The sequence below is a fragment of the Tamandua tetradactyla genome, chromosome 21 (assembly GCF_023851605.1).
Source record: "Tamandua tetradactyla isolate mTamTet1 chromosome 21, mTamTet1.pri, whole genome shotgun sequence".
Classification (NCBI taxonomy): Eukaryota; Metazoa; Chordata; class Mammalia; order Pilosa; family Myrmecophagidae; genus Tamandua; species Tamandua tetradactyla.
The window spans coordinates 9,738,861-9,761,139 of NC_135347.1; the positions used below are offsets into that span (position 1 = coordinate 9,738,861).

Genomic DNA, 22,279 nt, shown 5'->3' on the forward strand with positions numbered 1-22,279 from the left:
CATCTGCTAGCTTCTTCTCCTGGCTTCCTGTTTCATGAAGCTCCCCGGGAGGCATTTTCCTTCTTCATCTCCAAAGGTCTTCTCATGGCTATGTTGTTCTGCTCTGCTCTCTCTGAATCTCTTTATAAGACCCAACCCAAATGGATGGAGACATGTCGCCACCTAATCCAGCTTAACAACTACTCATGATTAAATCAAATCTCCAGGGAGATGATCTGATTACAGTTTCAAACATAAAGTATTGAACAGGAATTATTCTGCCTTTATGAAATGGGATTTTGATTAAAACATGGCTTTTCTAGGGGACATACATCCTTTCAAACCAGCACAGAAGACATAACCACTAACCCCACAAACGTAAAGGAGGTAATGAGAGGACACTATGAGTAACTATATGCTAATAAACTAGACAATATGAATGAAATGGACAACTTCCTAGAAAGGCATGAACACCTATAATTGACTTGAGAAAAAATAGACGACCTTATCAATTCAGTCACAAGTAAAGAAATTGAATTATTCTTCAAGAAGCTCCCAAAAAAGAAAAGTCCAGGGCCAGATGACTTCACATGTGAATTCTACCAAGCATTCAGGAAAGAATTAGTAGGCTGAGCTTTCAATCTTAGGGTTCACCACTACGAAATTTATTCCTGCAAAGGATAGGCTAAGCTTACTTAAAGTTAGGCCTAAGACTTATCCCCAGAGAACCTCTTTTGTTGCTCAGGTGTGGCCTCTCTAAACTGATGTGGCAAATGAACTCACTGCCCCTCCCTCCACTGCATGGGACAGGAATCCCGGGGGTGCACATTTCCCTGGCAGTGTGGAACCAAAATGCTGGGATGAGCCAGGACCCAGCATCAAGAGATTGAGAAAATAAAATGTTCTTGACAAAAAGGGGTGCTCTAGTTTGCTTGCTGCATGACTGCAATATACCAGAAACAGAATGCTTTTACAAGGGGGGAATTTATTAAATTGCAAGTTTACAATCATAAGTCCATGAAAATGTCCCAATTAAAACAAGTCTGTAAATTGTCCAAATTAAGGCACCAACAAGAAGTTACCTTTACTCAAGAAGGGCCGTTCAAGTTCAGGGTTTCTTTCTCAACTGGAAAGGCACATGGCAAACATGGTGATGTCTGGTACCTTTCTCTTTAGGCTTCCTGTTTCATGAAGCTCTCTCCCAGGGGCATTTTCCTTCTTCATCTCCAAAGGTCTTTGGCAGTGTGGGCTCTCATGGTTCTCGTGGCTCTCCCATAGCTCTCAAGTTTCAAAATGCTTCCTGTTTTAAAGGATTCCAGCAAACTAATGAAGACCCACCTGGAATGGGTGGAGTCACATTTCTCTCCAATCAAAATTTAATACCCACAATTGGGTGAGTCATGTTTCTGTGGAGATAACAGGGATTAAAAGAAACATTTGCCTCTACAAGATGGATCAGGATTAAAACATGGCTTTTCTAGGGTACATAATCCTTTCAAACCAGCACAAGGGGGGAGAGAGAAATGAGAAAAGAGAAAGGTTCAGTGGTTGAGAGATTTCAAACAGAGTGGAGAGTTATCCTGGAGGTTATTTTTACACAGTATATAGGTACCCCTTTTTAGTTTATGATGTACTGGAGTGGTTGGAGGGAAGTATCTGAAACTGTAGAGCAGTATTCCAGTAGCTTGATTCTTGAAGACGATTGTGTAATGATATAACTTTTTCAATATGGCTGTGTGATTGTGAAAACCTTGTGCCTGATGCTCCTTTTATCTCAGGTATGGACAGATGAGCAAAAAACATGATAAAAAATAAACAATGGGGGGACAGGGGTTAAAATATCTTTGGGTAGATGAAAATACCCAAGTTCAGTGGGTCAGTGGGAGGGAGGGGTAAGGAGTACTGTATGTATGAGTTTCTTTTTTATTTCTTTTTCTGGAGTGTTACAAATGTTATAAAAAATGATCATGGTGATGAATACACAACTATGTGATGATATTGTGAGCCATTGATTGTACCCCATATATGGAATGTTTGTGTGTTAAGAATGTTCGTATGTTTGTATGTTAAGATTTATCAATAAAAATATTTTTTGTGACCATTTTAAGTGGACAATTCTTTGACGTTAAGCAAAAAGAAACAATTAGTACCAATCCTACTCAAATGCTTCAAAAGAATTGAAGAAGAGGGAAGGCTACCTAACTCATTCTATAAAGCCAACATCAACCTAATAACAAAGCTAGACAAAGCTACTACAAAAAAAAAAGAAAGAAAATTACAGATCAATCTCTCTAATGAATATCTTTGCAAAAAATCCTCAGCAAAGTAATTGCAAATCGAATCCAGCAACATTAAAAGAATTATACACCATGAACAAGTAGGATTTATTCCAGGTATGCAAGGAGGGTTCAACATAAGAAAATCAATTAATATATAATATGCCATATCAACAAATCAAAGCAGAAAAACCACATGATCATTTTGATTGATTCAGCAAAGGCATTTGACAAAATTCAATATCCTTTCTTGATGAAAACACTTCAAAGGATAGGAATAGAAGGGAACTTCCTCAACATGGTAAAGGGAATATATGGAAAACCCACAACTAATATTATCCTCCAAGGGAAGAGACTGAAAGCTGTCCCTCTAAATCAGGAGCAAGACAAAGATGCCCACTGTCACCATTGTTATTCAACATTGTGCTAGAAGTTCTAGCTGGAACAATTAGACAAGAAAAATAAATAAAAGGTGTCTAGAATTGGAAAGGAAGAAGTAAAATTCTCACTGTTTGCAGATGATATGGTACTGTATGTCGGAAATCCCAAAAAATCCACAGCAAAACTACTAGAACTGATAAATGAAAAAAGCAAAGTGGCAACATACAAGATCAACACCCCAAAATTAGTAGTGCTTCTATACACTAATAATGAGTAATCTAAGGAGGAAATCAAGAAAAAAATTCATTATCTATAGGAACCAAAAGAATCAAATATTTGGTAATAAATTTAACTAAGTATACAATAGACCTATGCACAGAAAACTACAAGACATTGCTAAAAGAAATCACGAGAGACCTAAATAAATGGAAGAGCATATGGTCTTCATGGATTGGAAGACTAAATGTAGTTAAGATGTCAATCCTACCCAAATTGATGTATACATTCAATGCAATACCAATTAAAATTCCCACAACTTAACTTTTCAGAAATATAGGAACCAGTAACCAAATTTTTTTGTTTTTATAGTCCCTTTTTGGAGCCACAGAGAGACAAGAAAAGCATGAGAGCTCACACTGCCCAAGACCTTTGGAGATGAAGAAGGAAAATGCCCCTGGGAGAGCTTCATGAAGCAGGAAGCCTGGAGAGAAATGTACTGGACATCACCATGTTTGCCATGTGCCTTTCCAGCTGAGAGTGAAACCCTGAACTTCATCGGTCCTTCTTGAGTAAAGGTAACTTCTTGATTTATAAAAAAACATACCAGTGGCACAACAGCACCAGATTTGAAGAGACAGAAGAAAGAATAGGTGACATGGAGAACAGGATAACTGACTTCAAAGACTCAAAACAACAAATGGCAAAAAAAGATGAAAAAATTTGGATTGAATCTCAGGGAAATGATAGACAAAATAAGCGCACAAGTATAAGAATCATTGGTGTCCCAGAAGAAGAGAGGAGTAAAGGGCTAGGAAGAGTAGTTGAGGGTATAATGGGGGAAAACTTCCCAATACTTATAAAGGATGTAAATATACAAGTCAAAGAAGCCCAACAAATTCCCAACAGAATAAATCCAAATAGGCCTTCCCCAGGGCATATACTCATCACTCTGGCACATACTAAAGAGAAGCAGAAAATCCTGAAAGCAGCAAGAGAAAAACAATCTACTACATACAAGGAAAATAAAATAAGACTGAGTTCAGTCTGCTCAACTAGCACCATGGAGGCAAACTGGCAGTGGTGTAATATGTTCAAGATCCTGAAGGAGGAAGACTTCTAGCTAAGAATTCTATACCCAGCCAAGTTGTCCTTCAAAACTGAGGGGGAGATTGAAGTTTTCACAGACAAAGAAGTCCTAAAAGAATTTGTCAACAAGAAACTGACCCTACAAGAAATACTAAAAAGAGTTCTGCTGGCTGAAAACGAAAAAAGACAGGAGAGAAAGGTCTAGAGTAGGGCGCAGGATTGAAGAGTACCACTAAGGGTTATTTAAAGAATACCAAGAGAAAGAGGGAAAAGATATATAGATCTGACAAAATAAAAAAGATATGATGGTGCATTCAATAAATGCATTTTCAGTAATAACTCTGAATGTTAACGGACTAAACTTACCAATTGAAAGATACAGAATGGCAGAATGGATTAAGAAACATAATCCAGCTATATGCTGTTTACAAGAGACTCATCTTAGACACAAGGATACAGATATATTGAAAGTGAAAGGATGGAAAAAGATTTTCCATGCAAGTTGTAATGAAGAGAAAGCAGGGGTAGCTATACAAATATTAGACACGATAGACTTTAAATGTAAAGACATCATAAGAGACAAAGAAGAACCCTATATACTAATTAAAGGGTGAATTCACCAAGAAGATATAACAATCATAAATGTGTATGCTCCCAATCAAGGAGCTCCAAAGCAAATGAGACTGACATTAGCAAAACTGAAGGGAGTGATAGATGTTTCAACAAGAATAGGAGACTTCAATACACCACTCTCCTCTATAGATAGAACAACCGGACAGAAGATCAAAAAGGAGATAGAGAAGTTAAATAACTTGATAAATGAATTAGACCTAACAGACACATATAGGTCATTGCACCACAAAGCACAAGGATATACATTCTTCTCTAGTGCTCATGGAACATTCTGTAAGATAGATCATATGCTGGGCACAAAACAGGTCTTTATAAACTTAAAAACCTTGAAATTATTCAAAGCACTTTCTCTGATCACAACGGGATGAAGTTGGATCTCCATAACCACCAAAGAACGAGAACATTCACAAATATATGGAGATTAAATAACACAGTCTTAAACAAGCAGTGGGTCAAAGAAGAAATTGCTAGAGAAATCAGCTATCTGGAGATGAATAAAAATGAGAATACATCTTATCAGAACTTATGGGATATGGCAAAGACTGTGCTGAGAGGGAAATTTATTGCCCTAAATGCCTATATTAAAAAACAAGAAAGAGCAAAAATCGAGGACTTAACAGCACACCTGGAGGAACTTGAGAAAGACCAGCAAACTAAGCCCAAAGCAAATAGGAGAAACGAATAACAAAGATTAAAGCAGAGTTTAATGAATGGGAGAGCAAAAGAATGATAGAAAGAATCAGTAAAACCAAAAGTTTCTTTAAGAAAATCAGTAAAATTGAGGGGCCACTGGCAAAGAAAAAAAGAGAGCGGATGTAAATAAACCAAATCAGAAATGAGAAGGGGTGTGTTACCACAGACCCTGAAGAAATATAAGAAATTATAAGAGGATATTTTGAACAACTATACACCAACAAACTGGACAACATAGATGAAATGGACAAATTCCTGGAAACACACAAACAAGTTACACTAACTCAGGAAGAAGTAGAAGCTCTCAACAAACCAATCACAAGTAGAGATTCAATCAGTCATCAAAAATCTTCCTACAGGAGGGGTCGGCTGCAGATGGAGCTCAACCATGAGAGTATTGATTCTATCAACCATGCCTACATGAAGAGACCCCATATAAACTTAGGACACTTGAAACTCCAATGAGCTTCCATGATTGGAAAGAGACATCACTCTGCTGGGAGGGTCTCTCATGCTCTGACTCCACATGGAAAGGACATGGACAGTTGTTTGAGACCTTCCCAAACCTCACCCTATGCATCTCTTGGCTTCTTAGTTGTATCCCTTTACTACAATAAACCTATAATCGGCCATCTGGAAAAAAAGAAAAAAGATCCCATCCAAACAATAGATCTGCCCCCACAAAATTGGATTAGTATTAAAAGAGCATGGCTTTTCTGAGGTATATAATAGTTTCAAACCAGCAGAATGTGGTACTTTTGTTAAAATTGATGAAGTATCATTGTTATACTATAAATAATTGTCAATAGTTCATATTAGGATTCAGTTTATGTTGTACTCTTCTATGTTTTTTTAAAAATATTTATTCTAGTAACATAATTATAACCCAAATTTTCCACATTTCACTGCATTCAAATTCAGTGGTGTTACTTAAATTCAGAATGTTGTGCTACCATTATCACCATCCATTCCCAAAATTTTTCCATCACCCCACATGGAACCTTTGCACCAATTAAGTATTAATTCCCCATTCTCCACCCCTACCCTGGCCACTCATAACCTGTGTTATAGTTTCTCTGAGTCTTTTTATTTTTGATTTGTAGGAATTCTGTTTAGATTCTGGATATATGTTCTTTGTCAGATATATGTGTAAGTGTCCTCTTGAATTACTATTTAAGAACAGCAACAACAAAAGGCAATTTCAGAGGGAAATTTTTATTTCTAACAAACTTTATAGTTTTAAATTCAAACAAAATTCAATGATGTTATTTGTTTTTGATTTCAGGTGCAGTTAAAAACTAGTGTTTCTAGTCAGTATGTAATTCGGATGCAGCCAACCAATAGGTGCCTTTCTACACTGGAGTGTGCAGCTGTTGCTCTTTCCATCCTGGAGAAAAATAGTTTCATACAAGAGGTATGGAAAGTGTTGGAAGGTTATAGTTTTCAGAAGTAGAATTTTGTTTAGATTTTATCTAGGAAATTTAGAAATGTATAATGTTAAATTTATAGATCAAGTGACAAGTAGAATTATCTGTGAAAGGTACATCATTCCCTCTGTATTTTTCTGGGTTAGTTTGGGTTCTAGACTGTATTATTTAATATTCATCCTAAGCTGTGTAAACAGCATTTATAATATGCTAAATTGCATCTAAGTAACACAACATTAAATTGTTTTTTTAAGATAGATTTTTCTTTTAGTATTTGATATTTCTCTTTCAGTATTTTCTGTTCTCCTATACCCAACTTTTTTCTTATTCCTTTTTAATTGAAAGTACCTTCTTACAGCAACAACAAATATATTTATATGTTGGCATTGTTACTTTTATTTGATGAAGTATACCAATTTTCTGTTTGTCTTATTAACCTTGCTTAGAGTATAAAATGATACACATTTTTTTGAGAAAATGCCTTCAAAATATTCAAAATATGAATATAAAATGCCTGTAATCATCATTTTATTTAATTTACCTGAAAGCCTGATGATTTCATATATAATTAATAATAATCAAAAAAGAATGAGTCAGCGAGCTCACTAACATCTTAGTCTTTTGGGATATATAATAAAAAAAGGTATCCTTGTTATGATTTCCATGACACTAACAAGAAAACTTTTGTTCTGAGTATAATATCTAACAACAGGCAAAGTTTAAGGTTCAGAATGTTGATTTAGGACTCAGGGCCCGTCATCTCTTTAACTATTGTATGCTGTCTGTGACCAAATTGAAAATAAAATCCCAAATAACTGTAAGATCCTAGGAGCTCTCATTTTGTTTGCCTTGGTTTCCAGGCATAGTTATACTACAGTGGCCAGGAGTATAAAAAGAACGTTTGATAATCAGATGTGTGATTTGGGAGGTGCTGATACGATGGTGGACAGGAGCATGAACAGAAAAAATGCATAATGAAACAACTCAGGTTGCTTACTATCATAGATGGCAAAAATTGGTCCTCAGTCAGTTTATGGGAAAGCCTTCTGTCTCAGTGAGGAACCCCAAGTCCAGTCTATTCAAATCTAGCTAAAATTTTAAAAATTAGTACATTTCTCTATGAAGCACAATTATTGTCTGCTCTTATCATAGGCGTTTTCTCCCCTTGCTAGGGAGGAAAGCTATGATATACCCTTTTTTAAAGCAATAACCTTTTATTAGGGGTATTCTAATAAAACTTTAAAATGATAGAGGAGAGTAGTTAGCTTCATTCTACAAAGGTGGGCTCCTCAAAATAAAGAATTTGCCAGAGAATTCTTGTTTGAGGATTTTTCCTTGGTCTGTGGATTCATCCTTATCCTTTTTTCTAGGGCAGAAGTTGTTCAAGTACCTGGAAGTACTGTGATATGGGGGCATAGCTCCCTATAAATAACATGATAAGGGCTTTGAATTGGCTTTGAATTGCAATTTCATCACCTTTTATAAGTGGGCAATTCAAATAATCTCTTTATACTTGTTTCCTATGTAGCACACACAAAAATACTTACCACTTAGCATTGTTGTGATAGTTTGTAGTATACAAAACTATCCTAGGATTATTGTGATAGTTTGAGTTAATTGCTTGATACATTGATACTCAAGAAGAGTTATTTGTACTTCTTTGCCTTTCTGATTCTTGCTTATAGAAATATAAAAGAAATTTTGGATTTGTAAGTGGTGACTTTCATTTAGCTACTACATTATTTACCAAGGCTTTTGCTGTATTGGAAACCTTGAACTTGGGTGTCTTTTTTTTTTTTAATTACAGAACTTCCTGTATTTGGGAAATTTTACATTATGAATTTCTGTAGACAAATACGGCAAACCTTTTTGCCACAGCCTTCCAACATCTTAGCTCTTAGCTCTTCCAACATCAGCAGTTAGTAACATTAATAGTGGTCACTTAAAAACTGTCACTTTGCACCTACAGACAAACTAAAGGATTTACAAAAGACTGATTTTTCCCCAAATTAACTTTTAGAAATGAACTTGTTTTATAAGTAGGGTATTTTCTTTGTTCCACCTGAACCTATCTGTCTCTTATATAGCTTCACATTGCTTCAGATAGGATGTTCATAATTTATATAGAAGTATCATCTTATTTTACCCTAACAATGATCTTCTGAAGTAGGCATTCTTTTCCTCATTTTACAAAGAAAATGTGGCAGAGAGGTTATATAACTTATCTGGGAACACATAACTACTAGGTGGCTGCATCAGGCTGCAGTAACTTTCAACTCTGAAACTGAAAATGGTGTAACTCAGTGTGGGGGCAGTTCCTACTCAGTGTGTCATGAGAACACAACATCAGGCACAACAAAAACTTTCAGCAAATGACCACTTTATTACTTACATAACACAAAGAGTCCAAAAGAGCAGGGGAAGAGATCCCATCATAGCCAGTCCATCTTGTTGGCCAACTGATTTGGTCACACTTAATGGTTGGTGGTTTGTTACACCCCACTTTGCATAGGAGGGAAAAGACAATCTGTGCTGCCCAAGAGTTAGATTTGTTTATATACCTAGGGGAGGGCACCCTATCACTGTGACTTCCTGCCTTGATCAGCTATTGGGACTGCTTGTTCCCAGTTTTGGGGTTAAGGTACAGTCAGGACACTCTATTAGACCTAAATTCATCCCTCCCCCTTCCTCCCTGTGGAATGGAAACATATTGAAACATCTGTACATAATAAATTGGAGATGCGGGGCGTGTGTGCAGGTGAGGGCTGGGAAATGACTGCTAGGCATGTCCGTGACTTCTCCAGCATAACAAAGGTTTATGCCTCTCACACTACGTATATTTGAGCTTGCAGTCACTCAGTGACCCAGGCTGATGGAAGTGCTATCTGGTCACATCTTTCCACTTCTTATACTGCTTTTAACACTTCTGCCCAGAGATGACACACATTACTCAAGCTGTCATTTTATTAACAAAAACAAGTCCTATGGCCGTGTTTAATGTCAAGGGGAGCTAGAAAGTACAATCTGATCATGTACTAATTAGGAGTATTGGTATATTTGTGAACAGCCTTGTTAACAGACAAAGGTGGTGAGTTTTCTGCCCCATGCATCAAATGACCAATTCCTGAGACACTGGGGTTTCAAAGAGAGAAAAAGTTTATTGCTAGGTGTGAAACAGGAGATCAGATGGCCTACTGGCCCAAAATTCTATCTACCTGAACTGTAGTAATTCTGATAGTTTTATACATTTAAAGATGGGAAGGTTTTAGGATAATGAGTACAGTGGCTCTAGAATATGTAATTAGAGAGGATCTAATGATTGAGCATGCAGAGATTGATTACATACTTAGTCATAGGATGAATATAAGAAAATGATGGCCTTATGATGATGGACATGAATTTTGGTATTATAATGAGGTATAGTGGCTCATAGGTTAAAGTCTAAGCTACTACCCATGTCAGGTGGACCATTTTGGTTAGATCTAGCTTCGGTTACTAAGGTGACTTTGGACTTGGGGTGAGTTAGTTCTGGACTGACCCAAGACCCTTCATTAATAAACATTAGGGGCTATCTTTAGTGATCAAATGACTCTAAAGTCCAAAAACAGTATAAAATGGGTATAAGTGAAAGTTAGTCACAAGGTTTTTACAATCAGAACAGCACAAAATAAAGGCTATATATAATCATCAGAGTTCAAGGCAGCTGGGTTACAGTTCAGAGAATTCAAGTGTTCACCTTTGTCTAATATACCAGAGAGTAAAAAGGAATATCTAAATAATGATTCAGTAATCATAATCATCTCTTAAATCCTTATTTTTCAGTTACTCCCTCAGTGACTACCTTAGAGAGGAAGTGAGAATTCTAATCCAGCTCTAACTATGAAGTTCATTCTCCTAATTAACTAATTAAATTGATGAAATCTTGTCTTTAGGTTGTAAAAGTTGGAAACCCTTTCCCGGAGGCATTTTAGTTCTCACCTGTATATGAAGAATTTAATAAACATCATGAAATAGCAATAGGCCCTTTTGTTGAATCAGTCTATATATAGTTCAAAATATCTCCTAGGGATGATGTTTCAGATCCAGTCTAGAACCACAGTGTTGCCTGTGTAAACTAATATACAGTCATTTCCACATATCCCTCTCTTGTTTCCATGCATTCTTTAAAAATTATAAGAATCTAAGCAGTTCCAGGAAGATGGCAGAATATGATAGGTCGAGTTCATCCCTCCTCCAAGGACCAGCTACAGAATGGATGAGAAGGTGAGGCAGTCCTAGGGTGGAAGTGACCTGGGAATATCTTCTACACAATACAGGGAGGCCCTGCTTGCAAAAGGTGAAGAACTGAGACACAAAGAACTGGAGACCGTCCAGCTGGTGCAAACAGCCTAATGTGCCCTGTTCCAAACAGAAGCCTGGAACCCTCCGGAGCGCATGGACAGTGAGACAGGAATTCGGAAGCACGAGCATGGTGTCCCCAACCTGTGCCTATACCTGCACCGCAATGCATCACTGCACTGTTGTGCCCCACCCCGTGCTCCACATTCATCATGCAATTACAAAATTTTAGAATGCTGAAGGAAATCAACTTCCAAAGTAAACCTATCAAGATATTTACATGAAGACAACAGATGATCACTAAGCATATCATGATGCAGACGTGTATAGCCCAGCCTAATGACCATATTAAAACACTGGAGGAGACACAGACTTTGGAACAACTAAACAAAAATGTTCCTATAACTCTACTAAATAAAATAAATATGATGGTTAATGACATAAAGGAGATCAGGAAGACACTGGAAGAGCATAAAGAGGAATTTGAAAGAATAAATAGAAAAATAGCAGATATCACAGAGATTAAAGATGCTGTAGACCAAAACAAAAATGCACTCAAGGCACACAACAGCAGATTTGAAGAGGAAGAAGAACGAATAAGTGAACTAAAGGACAGGACAACTGATTTTGAGCACTAAAAGCAACAAATGGCAAAAAAGAAAAAAATACTCCATACAAGGAACACCACATAAAACTGAGTTCAGACTACTTAACTGGCACTATGGAGGCACAAAGGCAGTGGTATGATGTATTTAAAATCCTGAAAGAGAAAGACTTCCAGCCAAGGATTCTGTACCCAGCCAAATTGTCCTTCAAAACTGAGGGAGAGGTTAAAGTTTTCACAGACAAAGAAGTCCTGAAAGAATTTGTCATCAAGAGACCAGCCCTACAAGAAATACTAACGGGAATTCTGCCAATTGAACAACAAAAAAAGACAGAAGAGGGGGTTCTGGAGGAGGGCACAGAATTGAAGAGTATTAATAAGGGTAACTTAAAGGATAAAAAAAAAGGGGGTGAAAAAGACTATATAGATCTGACAAATAAAATTAAAAGGATAAAGTGATGGATACAAGAAACGCCTTTTCACTAATAACATTGACTGTTAACAGACTAAACTTACCAATTAAAAGATACGAATTGGTAGAATGGATTAAGAAATATAATCCAACTATATGCTACTTACAAGAAACTCATCTTAGACACAAGGATACAAATAGATTAAAAGTGAAAGAATAGAAAAGATGTTCCACGCAAGTTGTTAATCAAAAGGAAGCAGCAGTAGCTTACTAATATTGGGCAAAATAGACTTTAAATGTAAACATATCATAAAAGACAAAGAAGTACGGTACATATTAATTAAAGGAACAATTCACCAAGAATAAATAACAATCATAAATGCTTATGTCCCCAGTCAGGGAGCTCCAAAGAGCTCCTTGAGACAGATATTGGCAAACTAAGACAGATATTGGCAAAATTGAAGGGAGCAACAGAGGTTTCAACAATAATAGTAGGAAAGTTCAATACACCACTCTCCTCTATACATGGAACAACCAGACAGAGAATCAACAAGAAAATAGAGAAGTTAAACAACTTGATAAATGAATTAGACCTAACAGACATATATAGGCCATTATACCCCCAAACACCAGGATATACATTCTTCTCTAGTGCTCATGGAACATTCTCCAGAATAGATCATATGATGGTCTTTATAAATTTAAAAACTCTGAAATTATTCAAAGCACTTTATCTGATCACAGTGGAATGAAGCTGGATATCAGTAACCATCAAAGAATGAGAACTTCCACAAACATATGGAGATTAAATAACACACTCCTAAACAACCAGTGAGTCATAGAAGAAATTGTTAGAGAAATCAGTAGCTATCTGGAGACTTATGAAAATAAAAGTACTACGTATCAGGACTTATGGAATGTGGCAAAGTCTGTGCTGAGAGGGAAATTTATTACCCTAAATAACTAAATTAAAAAATATAAGAAAGAGCAAAAATCTAGGATTTAACTGCTCACTTTGAGGAACTTGAGAAAGAACAGCAAACTAACCCCAAAGCAAATAGAAGAATAATAACAAAGATTAAAGCAGAGTTGAATGAGAGAACAAAAGAACAATAGAAAGAATCAATAAAACCAAAAGTTGATTCTCTGAGAAAATCAGTAAAATAAATGGGCCACTAACAAGGCAGATGAAGTAAAAAAGAGGATGCAAAAAAAAAAAAAACCCCAAAAAAACAAAATCAGAAATGAGAAGGGGAGCATTACCACAGACCTTGAAGAATAAAAGAGATCATAAGAGAATACAATGAACAACGTAATGCCAGACAACTTAGATGAATTGGACAAATTCCTGGAAACATACAAACAAGCTACAGTGACGCAGAAGAAATATAAGATCTCCACAAACAATCACAAATAAAGAGATTCAATCAGTCATCAAAAATCTTCCTACAAAGAAAAACCCAAGGCCATATGGCTTCACAGGGAAATTTTATCAAACATTCCAAAAAGAACTAGCAGCAATCCTGCTCAAACTTCTGAAAAACTGAGGAAAAAGGAACACTGCCTAATTCATTTTATGAAGCTAACGTCATTTTAGTACCAGTTAAAGATGGTATAAGAAAGGAGAACTGCAGGCTAATCTCCCTAATGAATATAGATGGAAAAATTCTCAACAAAATACCAGGAAATTGATTCCAACAGCACTTTAAAAGAATTATACACCATGACCAAGTGGGGTTTCTACCAGGAATGCAAGGATGGTTCATCACAAGAAAATCAATTAATGTAATATAGCACATTAACAAATTGAAAGGGAAAAATAGCCACATCATCTTGAATGATGCTGAAAAAGCATTCAACAAAATTTAACACCCTTTTCTGATGAAAACACTTCAGAAGATAGGAATCAAAGGTAACTTCCTCAGTATGTTAAAGGGCATATCTGAAAAACTGATAGCCAGCATTGTGCTCAATGGAGAGAGACTGAAAGCTTTCCATCTAAGATTGGAAATGAGACAAAGATGTTGTCTATCACCACTATTATTCATCACTGTACTAGAAGTTCTAGCTAGAGCAATCAGGCAGGAAAAAGAAATAAAAGTCCTCGAACTGGAAAGAAGTAAAACTTTCATTATTTGCAGATGACATGATACTATACTGGAAAAATCCTGAGAAATCTACAGCAAAGTTACTTAAGCTAATAAATTCAGCAAGATGGTGGGATATAAAATTAATGTGCAAAAATCAGTAATGATTCTGTACAGAAGCAATGACCTAACTGAGGAATCAGTTAAAGAAAAAATTCCATTCAAAGTAGCAGCTAAAAGAATCAAGTACCTAGGAATGAATACAGATAGGGGTGTAAAGAACTTGTTCACAGAAAGCTACATAACATTGCTAAAAGAAATCAAAGAAGATATAGATAGGTGGAAAGACATTCCCTGCTCATGGATAGGAAGGTTCGATGTAGTTAAGATGTCAGTTCTACCCAAATTGACCTACAGAGTCAATGCAATACCAATAAAAATTCCAACAACTTACTTTGAAGACTTGAAAAAGCTAGTTACCAAATTCATCTGGAAGAGAAAGAGACCCTGAATAGCTAAAAGCACCCTAAAAAAGAAGGATAAAGTAGGAGGATTAACACTTCCTAATTTTTAAAATCATTATAAAGCCACAGTGGTCAAAACAGCATGATACTGGAACAAAGATAGAAGTTGGACCAATGGAATTGAATTGAGAGTGCAGAAATAGACCACGAAATCTATGGTCAACCAATTTTTAACAAGACCCCCAAATACCCTGAACTGGGACCAAACAATCTTTCCAATAAATGAGCATGGGAGAACTGTATATCAATAGCCAAAAGAATGAAAGAGGACCCTTACCTTACACCCTGTGCAAAAATTAACTCAAAGTGGATCAAACAACTAAATATAATATCTAGTACCATAAAGCTTCTAGAAGAAAATGTAGGGAAACATCTTCAAGACCTAGTAATAGGCGATAGTTTCCTAAACATTATACCCAAAGCACAAGCAACAAAGGGAATGATAGATTAATGGGAACTCCTCAAAATCAAATGCTTCTGTACCTCAAAAAACTGTCAAAAAGGTGAAGAGGCAGCCAACATGGTGGGAGAAAATATTTGGAAATCAATTAGACAAAGGTTTGATATCCTGTGCACATAAAGCAATCATACAACTCAACAACAAAAGAACAAAACAATCCAATTATAAAATGCGCTAAAAATATGAATAGGCATTTTTCTGAAGAGCAAATACAGGTTGCTCAAAAGCACATGAAGAGATGCTTATTTTCATTAGCTATAAGGGAAATGGAGGTCAAGACAAGAGTGAGATACCACCTCACTCCTGTAACAATGGCTGCTATTAAATAGGAAACTGCAAATGTTGCAGAGGATGTGGAGAAATTGGGACACTTATGCACTGCTGGCAGGAATACATAATGGTACAGCCACTTTGTAAGACAGTTTGGCAGTTCCTTAAGAAACTGAATATTGAGTTGCCCTGTGACCCAACAAAACGCTACTTGGTATATACCCAGAAGAGCTAAATGAAAGCATTTGCATTCAAATATACAAGCAGACATTTGCATACCAGTGTTCATAGCAGCATTATTTACAGTTGCCCAAAGATGGAAACACCCCAGGTGCCCATCAACAGACAAGTGGATTAACAAAATGTGGTATGTATATATGTGATGGAATATTATGCAGCAGCGAGACAAAATGACATCCTGAAGCACATGACTAGATGGATGAGCCTTGAGGACATAATGCTGAGTGAAATAAGCCAGACACAGAAGAATAGATACTATCTGACTGCACTTTTACGACCATGGTAAAGGTAAAATTGAAGGCTTTTAATACAGAATTTGGGGGACTTAGAGGTACATAGAAGCTAGAGATGGGCAAATGGTTAGCTAATGTGGTTGAACACAAATGTAAGGGAATAGACACGAAGGTGGTTCACTAGTGGGTCTATAAGTAATATTACTGAATTGAAGGTAAACTTGATTGAAAGGGATTGTATAGACCTAATGTAAAGAAGGATTTTATAAAACTTAACAGTAGCTAACTTTTCTTATGTAAAGAAGGATTTTATAAAACTTAGCAGTAGCTAACTTTTCTTATGTAAAGAAGGATTGTAAAGAAAAGAGTTATGGGCCCCATCAGGCTAAGAAAAACAACCTGGGACTTCCCAGGGGCAGTTATCTGCTGCCTTTGTTATGCAAGGTTTTCTGCTGCCTTTGTTATGCAAGGTTGTAACTGCCGGAGGAAGTTTATCTAAGAATGCAACTGAGAAGGTTGAGTAAGGGAGTTTTGCACGAGACAGCTGCTTCTTGCATGAAGCAGCTCCCATGACTCATGCGCGAAAAATGTTTGTTATCTGCTTCTTGCAAAATGTTTGTTATCTACTTCTTGCAAAATGTTCGTTATCTACTTCCTGCATAAAGCAGAACCTGTAACTCATGTTCAACCCTCAAACCCCACCCCCTTATCCTGGCCCTCAAAAAGCTTCCCAAAACCCAGGCTCGGGGCTGTCTGTTCCTGCGTGTTCAGTGAGCCCCACGCATGTGTGGTAAATAAACCCCTTGCGTGTTGCATGAGAGAACGTCTCTTGGAGTCTTCCTTTGCGTGGCAAAACTGTCGAATTCTCGAATTCTTACACTATGTGTCCCATTGAATAACACTACAAATATAAATAAGTTCTTGCATGAACTACTTCAAAGATATGATTCTTGTACAGAGTGTTTAAGTTCAGGGTATAGGAGAAAAACTGCTATTGCGTGCTGTGGTCTATATTTAACAGGAAAACATCACCAATACCACAGCAACACCACAGGTAAATAATGGGTTAAGAAGAAGTTCAGATTTCCTGTTTGGTGAGGGTGTGTTTATTGGTGTTCTTTCTCTTGGGAACAATGAAATTATCTAAATGGAGAATGTGGATGGACTGTGGACTTTGGGCATTATGCATGATGCCTTAGGAATACAATTGACTGAAGGATTCCCTGACTGGAAAGTAGATTGGCAAATGATGGTGTATTAGCTAGAGTTCTCTAGAGAAGCAGAATCTGCAGGAGATACCTGTAAATATAGAATTTATAAGTGTCTCATGCAGACATGGGGGTGTAAGAGTCTTTGGTGGTTTGAAAGGATTATGTGCTCTAGAAAAGCTGTGTTTTAATCCTGATCCCATCTTGTAGCATGAAGAAAGGAAAAAGATTTCTTTTATTCCCTCTTTAATACTATAGGTGGGAAACTTGATTGTCTCCACAGAGAAGTGACTCCACCCATTCCAGTTGGGTTTCGATTAGTTTACTGGAATCCTTTAAAAGCGGAAGTGTTTTGGAAAAAGCTAGAGAGCCATGAGAACCTTGAGAGCCCATGCAGCCAGAGACCTTTGGAGAAGAAGGAAAACGCCCCAGGAGGAGCTTCATGAAACAAGAAGCCTGGAGAGAAAGCTAGCAGACATCGCCATAGTTGCCATGTGCCTTTCCAATTGAGAGAGAAACCCTGAACTTCATCGGTTGTTCTTGAGTGAAGATAATGTTCTAGTTTGCTCGCTTTCTCTCATGGCTTCTTGTTTCATGAAGCTCTACCCTGGAGCGTTTTTCTTTTGCATGTCCAAAGGTCTCTGGCTAGTGGACTGTGTGATTCTCAAAGCTGTGCCGTGGCTCTCTCGCGGCTTTGAAAAAGGACTCCTTCCAAGATGCTTCCTCTCTTAAAGAATTTCAGTAAACTAATAAATGTTCTGGAGCAGCTAGAAGGAAAAATCTGACATGATGATATGGTAGCCCCTGACAAACTCTGGGATCTCTCCTATAACTACTTGTTGAAGAGTACTCTGAAAACTATTGCTTTTTTTTCTTTGTTTTGTATATATGTTATGTTATATAATTTAAAAAGTTAAAAAAAAAAAAAAGAATCTACCTAAGAGACTTTCCACAGTAATTTGATACACAGCTTTTCTCAAGGTGTTTATCTTTTTCTTATTAGTGTTTATAGTTTATATATGTTGTATAACATAACATATATACAAAACAAAGAAAGAAAAAAGCAATAGTTTTCAGAGCACTCTTCAACGAGTAGTTACAGGACAGATCCCAGAGTTTGTCAGGGGCTACCATATTATCATCTCAGATTTTTCCTTCTAGCTGCTCTAGAACATTGCAGGCTAGAAAGAATAAATATTCTTTTATCAACACAATCGACTTTTTATTTTTTGTGTGTGAAAACTAACATATACAAAAAAGCAATAAATTTCAAAGCACAGTGCAACAATTAGTTGTAGAACAGATTTCAGAGTTTGGTATGGGTTACAATACCACAATTTTAGGTTTTTACTTCTAGCAGCTCTAAGAATCTGGAGACTAAAAGAAGTATCCATATAATGATTCTGCAGTCATACTCCTTTGTTAAACCCAACCTTCTCTGTATAACTCTACCATCACCTTTGGTCTTTCTCCCCAAATTAATTGTCTGGTAGTCCACATGATGGTCTAACATGTTCCAGGCAAGGAGAAAGATCAAAGTGCTTGTGCCTGCTCTATCTGTCCACTTATAAACAAGATGTCTGGAATCCCCACCCAAGGACTTCTACTTATATCTCCTTGGATAAAACTGTGTCATGTATCTAGTGTAATATTATATTATTAGCAGGGAACATTGCCACCTTGAATACAAGTTGAGTTCTTTTAATAAAAAAGAATGGCTATAGAGAAGGAACTACTAATAATCATCATAGTTTGTGTGAGTTCTTTTTCTCCCACTTAGGTTGTATATGGTGGGGAGTAAATTTTTCATATAGATGTAAAAATTTTGTAGTTAAATCTGTCAGTTTTATCTTTACTGTTTTTATGTTCCTTTAAAGTTGAGTGTCTGTTTAATTCAAGTTTTTGCCTTTATTTTTTAAAGGTTTAGTTAGATCAGAGTTCACAGGCCTGACAATAGAATCTGACCTAAAATGCTGTTAAAACACCGACATGATATTATTTTGTTTTCTTTTTGAATTTGAGTAACTTTAGGAAAGACATGTATTCCAGTTATTTTATAATTTCCACCATTCCCTCTTCACATATTTATGTTACATACATGGCCCTGTAGGTATTTAAATTGAGACAGGTGCATACATCTACAGTCGTAGTTATTTCAAATGCACCAAAAACTTTGATATCTAATCTGTATAGTCCATGGACCAGTGTGAGAGAATTAGTTAACTGCTTACGCTCTGTTGTTACCTTACTGTTAACCAATTCAGTCAGATTGAAGCTGAATTATTAATTTGATATGCTTATCTTTAAATATAAAACTTTTTTAGCCTGTTTATAACATTAAATTATTATAAGTGGTAACAATTTTTCTTGGTGTTTTGAATACATTAATGTATAAAAAGTAAGTTCAGTGGCTCAGTGACAGAATTCTCTCCTGCCATGCTGGAGACCCAGGTTCAATTCCCAGTGCCTGCTCATGCGAAAAAAAAAAGTGAGTTCAGGGGGTACAAGGGTAGTTCAGTGGTAGAATTCTTGCCTGCCATGCAGGAGACCCAGGTTCAATTCCCGGCCCATGCACTTCCCCAAAAAACAAACAGACAAGCAAACGAACAAGCAAAAAAGTCAACAAATGGTGCTGCGATAATGGGATACTCACATGAAAAAAGAATAAAATGTGACCCTAACCATACAACATAAAAAAAAAATACTACATTCAGATTTTACTACCTATATTAAAAATCAGTATTTCTGTAATTAGAATAAACAAACTCATGAAGTCAGAATCTAGCATTTAGGTTTCCAGGGGGAAGGAGTGGGGCTAGTGAATAGGGAGTTAGGGTTTAAAATGTATAGAATACCTATTTGGAACAGAGGAAATTGGTAGCATAACATCATGAACATAATTAACAGCATGGAAATATGTATCTGAATGTGGATAAAGGGGGAATGCTAGGTTATGTATGTGGTAATAGGATAAATATTTTTTAAAAATCCCTGAAGCTATACTACACGAGCAGTGAACCTTAAGTTAAACCATAAACTATAGTTAATATAGTACAAGTATAAAAATTTTCTTTAATCAGTTGTAGCAAATGTACCACACCTATGCAAGGTGTTAGTAGTAGGGAGTGTATAAGGGAATCCTGTAGTTTATGCATGATTGTTCTGTAAACCCACAACTTCTCTAATAAAAAAAAATCAGTATTTCTATCTTTTTGGTTCCTTAATGCTATGCAAGGTATGAATTTAAAAGTATTGTTTATTTATAATGATACATTTATCACAATATATACTGTTTTTCATAGTTAAATGCCAGTCCTAGTACAAAAAGAAACATAATAATCCATTTCTGAAAAAAAAAAAATCTGGATAGACTATCATGATTTGTCCCAACACCATTTTGGTATCTTTTTCTTAACAGACTTTGCTTCGACCTCTTCAAGCATTATGCTCCTTCCAGCTTCAGCATGGTGCTCAAATTCGCCTCAGCAAGGAACACCTTCTGAAAAATGGATTATATCCTAAGCCCATGCCAAGGAACAAACGAAAACTCAGGAAAATGGAACTATTAATGAAGAGTATTAAAATTTAGTACAGTTGTTCTTATGGTGCTAGTTTACCTGTCTTCAGCTGACAATGCTAAGTTAGGTATGCAGACAGTTTGACTCTATGATTTTTGACCGTCTATAAGAAGAAGAGTTGCGTGCTAATCTTGCCCAGGAGAAGGAAGTAAGCCAAATAGCCATAAAAACAAAAGCAAAAAAATTTACCGAGTGTGAAAAGCAAGATTTCCTACTGTATTTGTTTTCATTTTTAATGTGCCTCTAATAAAATTTTCAAATTTATAATCTAAAATGTGATTAATTGTTGAGCTGAGTTAGAAGTTATTGCTTATAAAAAGGAAGGAAACTGTTGTGACTGATTGGAACAGTATTGCTTCAATTAATATTTATAGGCCATTAGATGTAGATCTATAATAGAGGGTACCTACATTAGTTTTGAGACTTATACATGAACTTTATGGTTTGAAATAAGTAATAGAAGATAATCATAACCAAATACTTCAGATTAAACTTGTTTCTTTCAGCAAAACAATAAAAATAAGTATTCTCTAAGTACTAAACCTTAACTCAGCTGATGTGATTTTAACTCATCCTAATTTGTAAGAGGTGCATATAATATGATATAGCCTACATTTTCATTCGCATTCACTTTGGATACATTTTTATTTTTCAATTCTTATTAAGGAGATTTACTTCTAGGTGATAAAATGATTGTATCTAAGTTTTCATATTTGTAAACAACTGAAATAGGATATAATACAACTGTTATTTTGAGCCCTGAAGTTTGGGCTATATAAAAGGAAAATTAAGGGCAAAAACTTTCAATTTGAGAGAACAAATTTGCCATCTCCCCCTTAGAAAAATATTTACTGGGATTTGGCATAGAATAGGAAACATGTATGTAACGTGCATTTATATTTAATTTAAGTCTACTGCTATTATGTACACCTTTTCTCAAGAAGAGAGAGGATTTTGTTTTGTTCTTTGTTTATAACTTACAGAGTTTCCAGTATTTAGTCTTAAATTGTACAGAAAACGAAAACATGCAGTTTAGCAATTTAAGAGCAAGTTTGATACATGTTTTTGCATGTGTGTGATGGTACATGAGCATGCACCAATGGTATTTTTCAACAGTCATCTTGCTCATTTATTTGTTTATTGTTGACTGGTTTAGACCTTTTTTAGTAGGTATAATGCTAGTCACAATTGAAAGGAAAGTGAAGGACAGTAGACGAGGAAAATTCATGAAAAGAAGAAACGGACGGACCTCAACGGATCTTGGCAAGCTTGGCCCAAGGAGCAGTCAAGCTAACTGAACCAAAAGCCATGCTAAGGGGAGGGAGAGTAGCATATTTATAGAGCAGGTTTTATTGAAACCAAGAAAGATAAAAAACAAAAGAACAATGTCTTTTTTTTTTTTTTTTTAAAGAGAGAGGGAGGAAAGGAAGGAAAGAAAGACAGAGAAGGAAGGAAGGATGGAAGGAAGGAAGGGAGGAAGAAAGGGAAACATCTTTATTTTTATTATATTTTGTTTGTTTTTTACATGGGCTGGGGCCGGGAATCGAACCGGGGTCCTCCGGCATGGCAGGCAAGCACTCTTGCCCGCTGAGCCACCGCGGCCCGCCAAGAACAATGTCTTTTGTGGTTGC

At 36.2% G+C, this 22,279-nt stretch overlaps 1 protein-coding gene across 3 annotated transcripts in view; it reads left to right on the forward strand.

Moving 5' to 3' along the window:
- DTWD2 (DTW motif tRNA-uridine aminocarboxypropyltransferase 2) overlaps positions 1-22,026 on the forward strand; it is a 210,072-nt gene extending 188,046 nt beyond the window's left edge. For all 3 annotated transcript variants that reach the window (XM_077138881.1, XM_077138884.1, XM_077138882.1), the window contains exons 5-6: positions 6,553-6,681; positions 20,489-22,026. In XM_077138881.1, coding sequence (XP_076994996.1) covers positions 6,553-6,681; positions 20,489-20,659 — 300 coding nt within the window. In that variant the 3' untranslated portion in view covers positions 20,660-22,026. The remainder of the gene's footprint in view (positions 1-6,552; positions 6,682-20,488) is intronic.
- Positions 22,027-22,279: the final 253 nt, after the last annotated feature.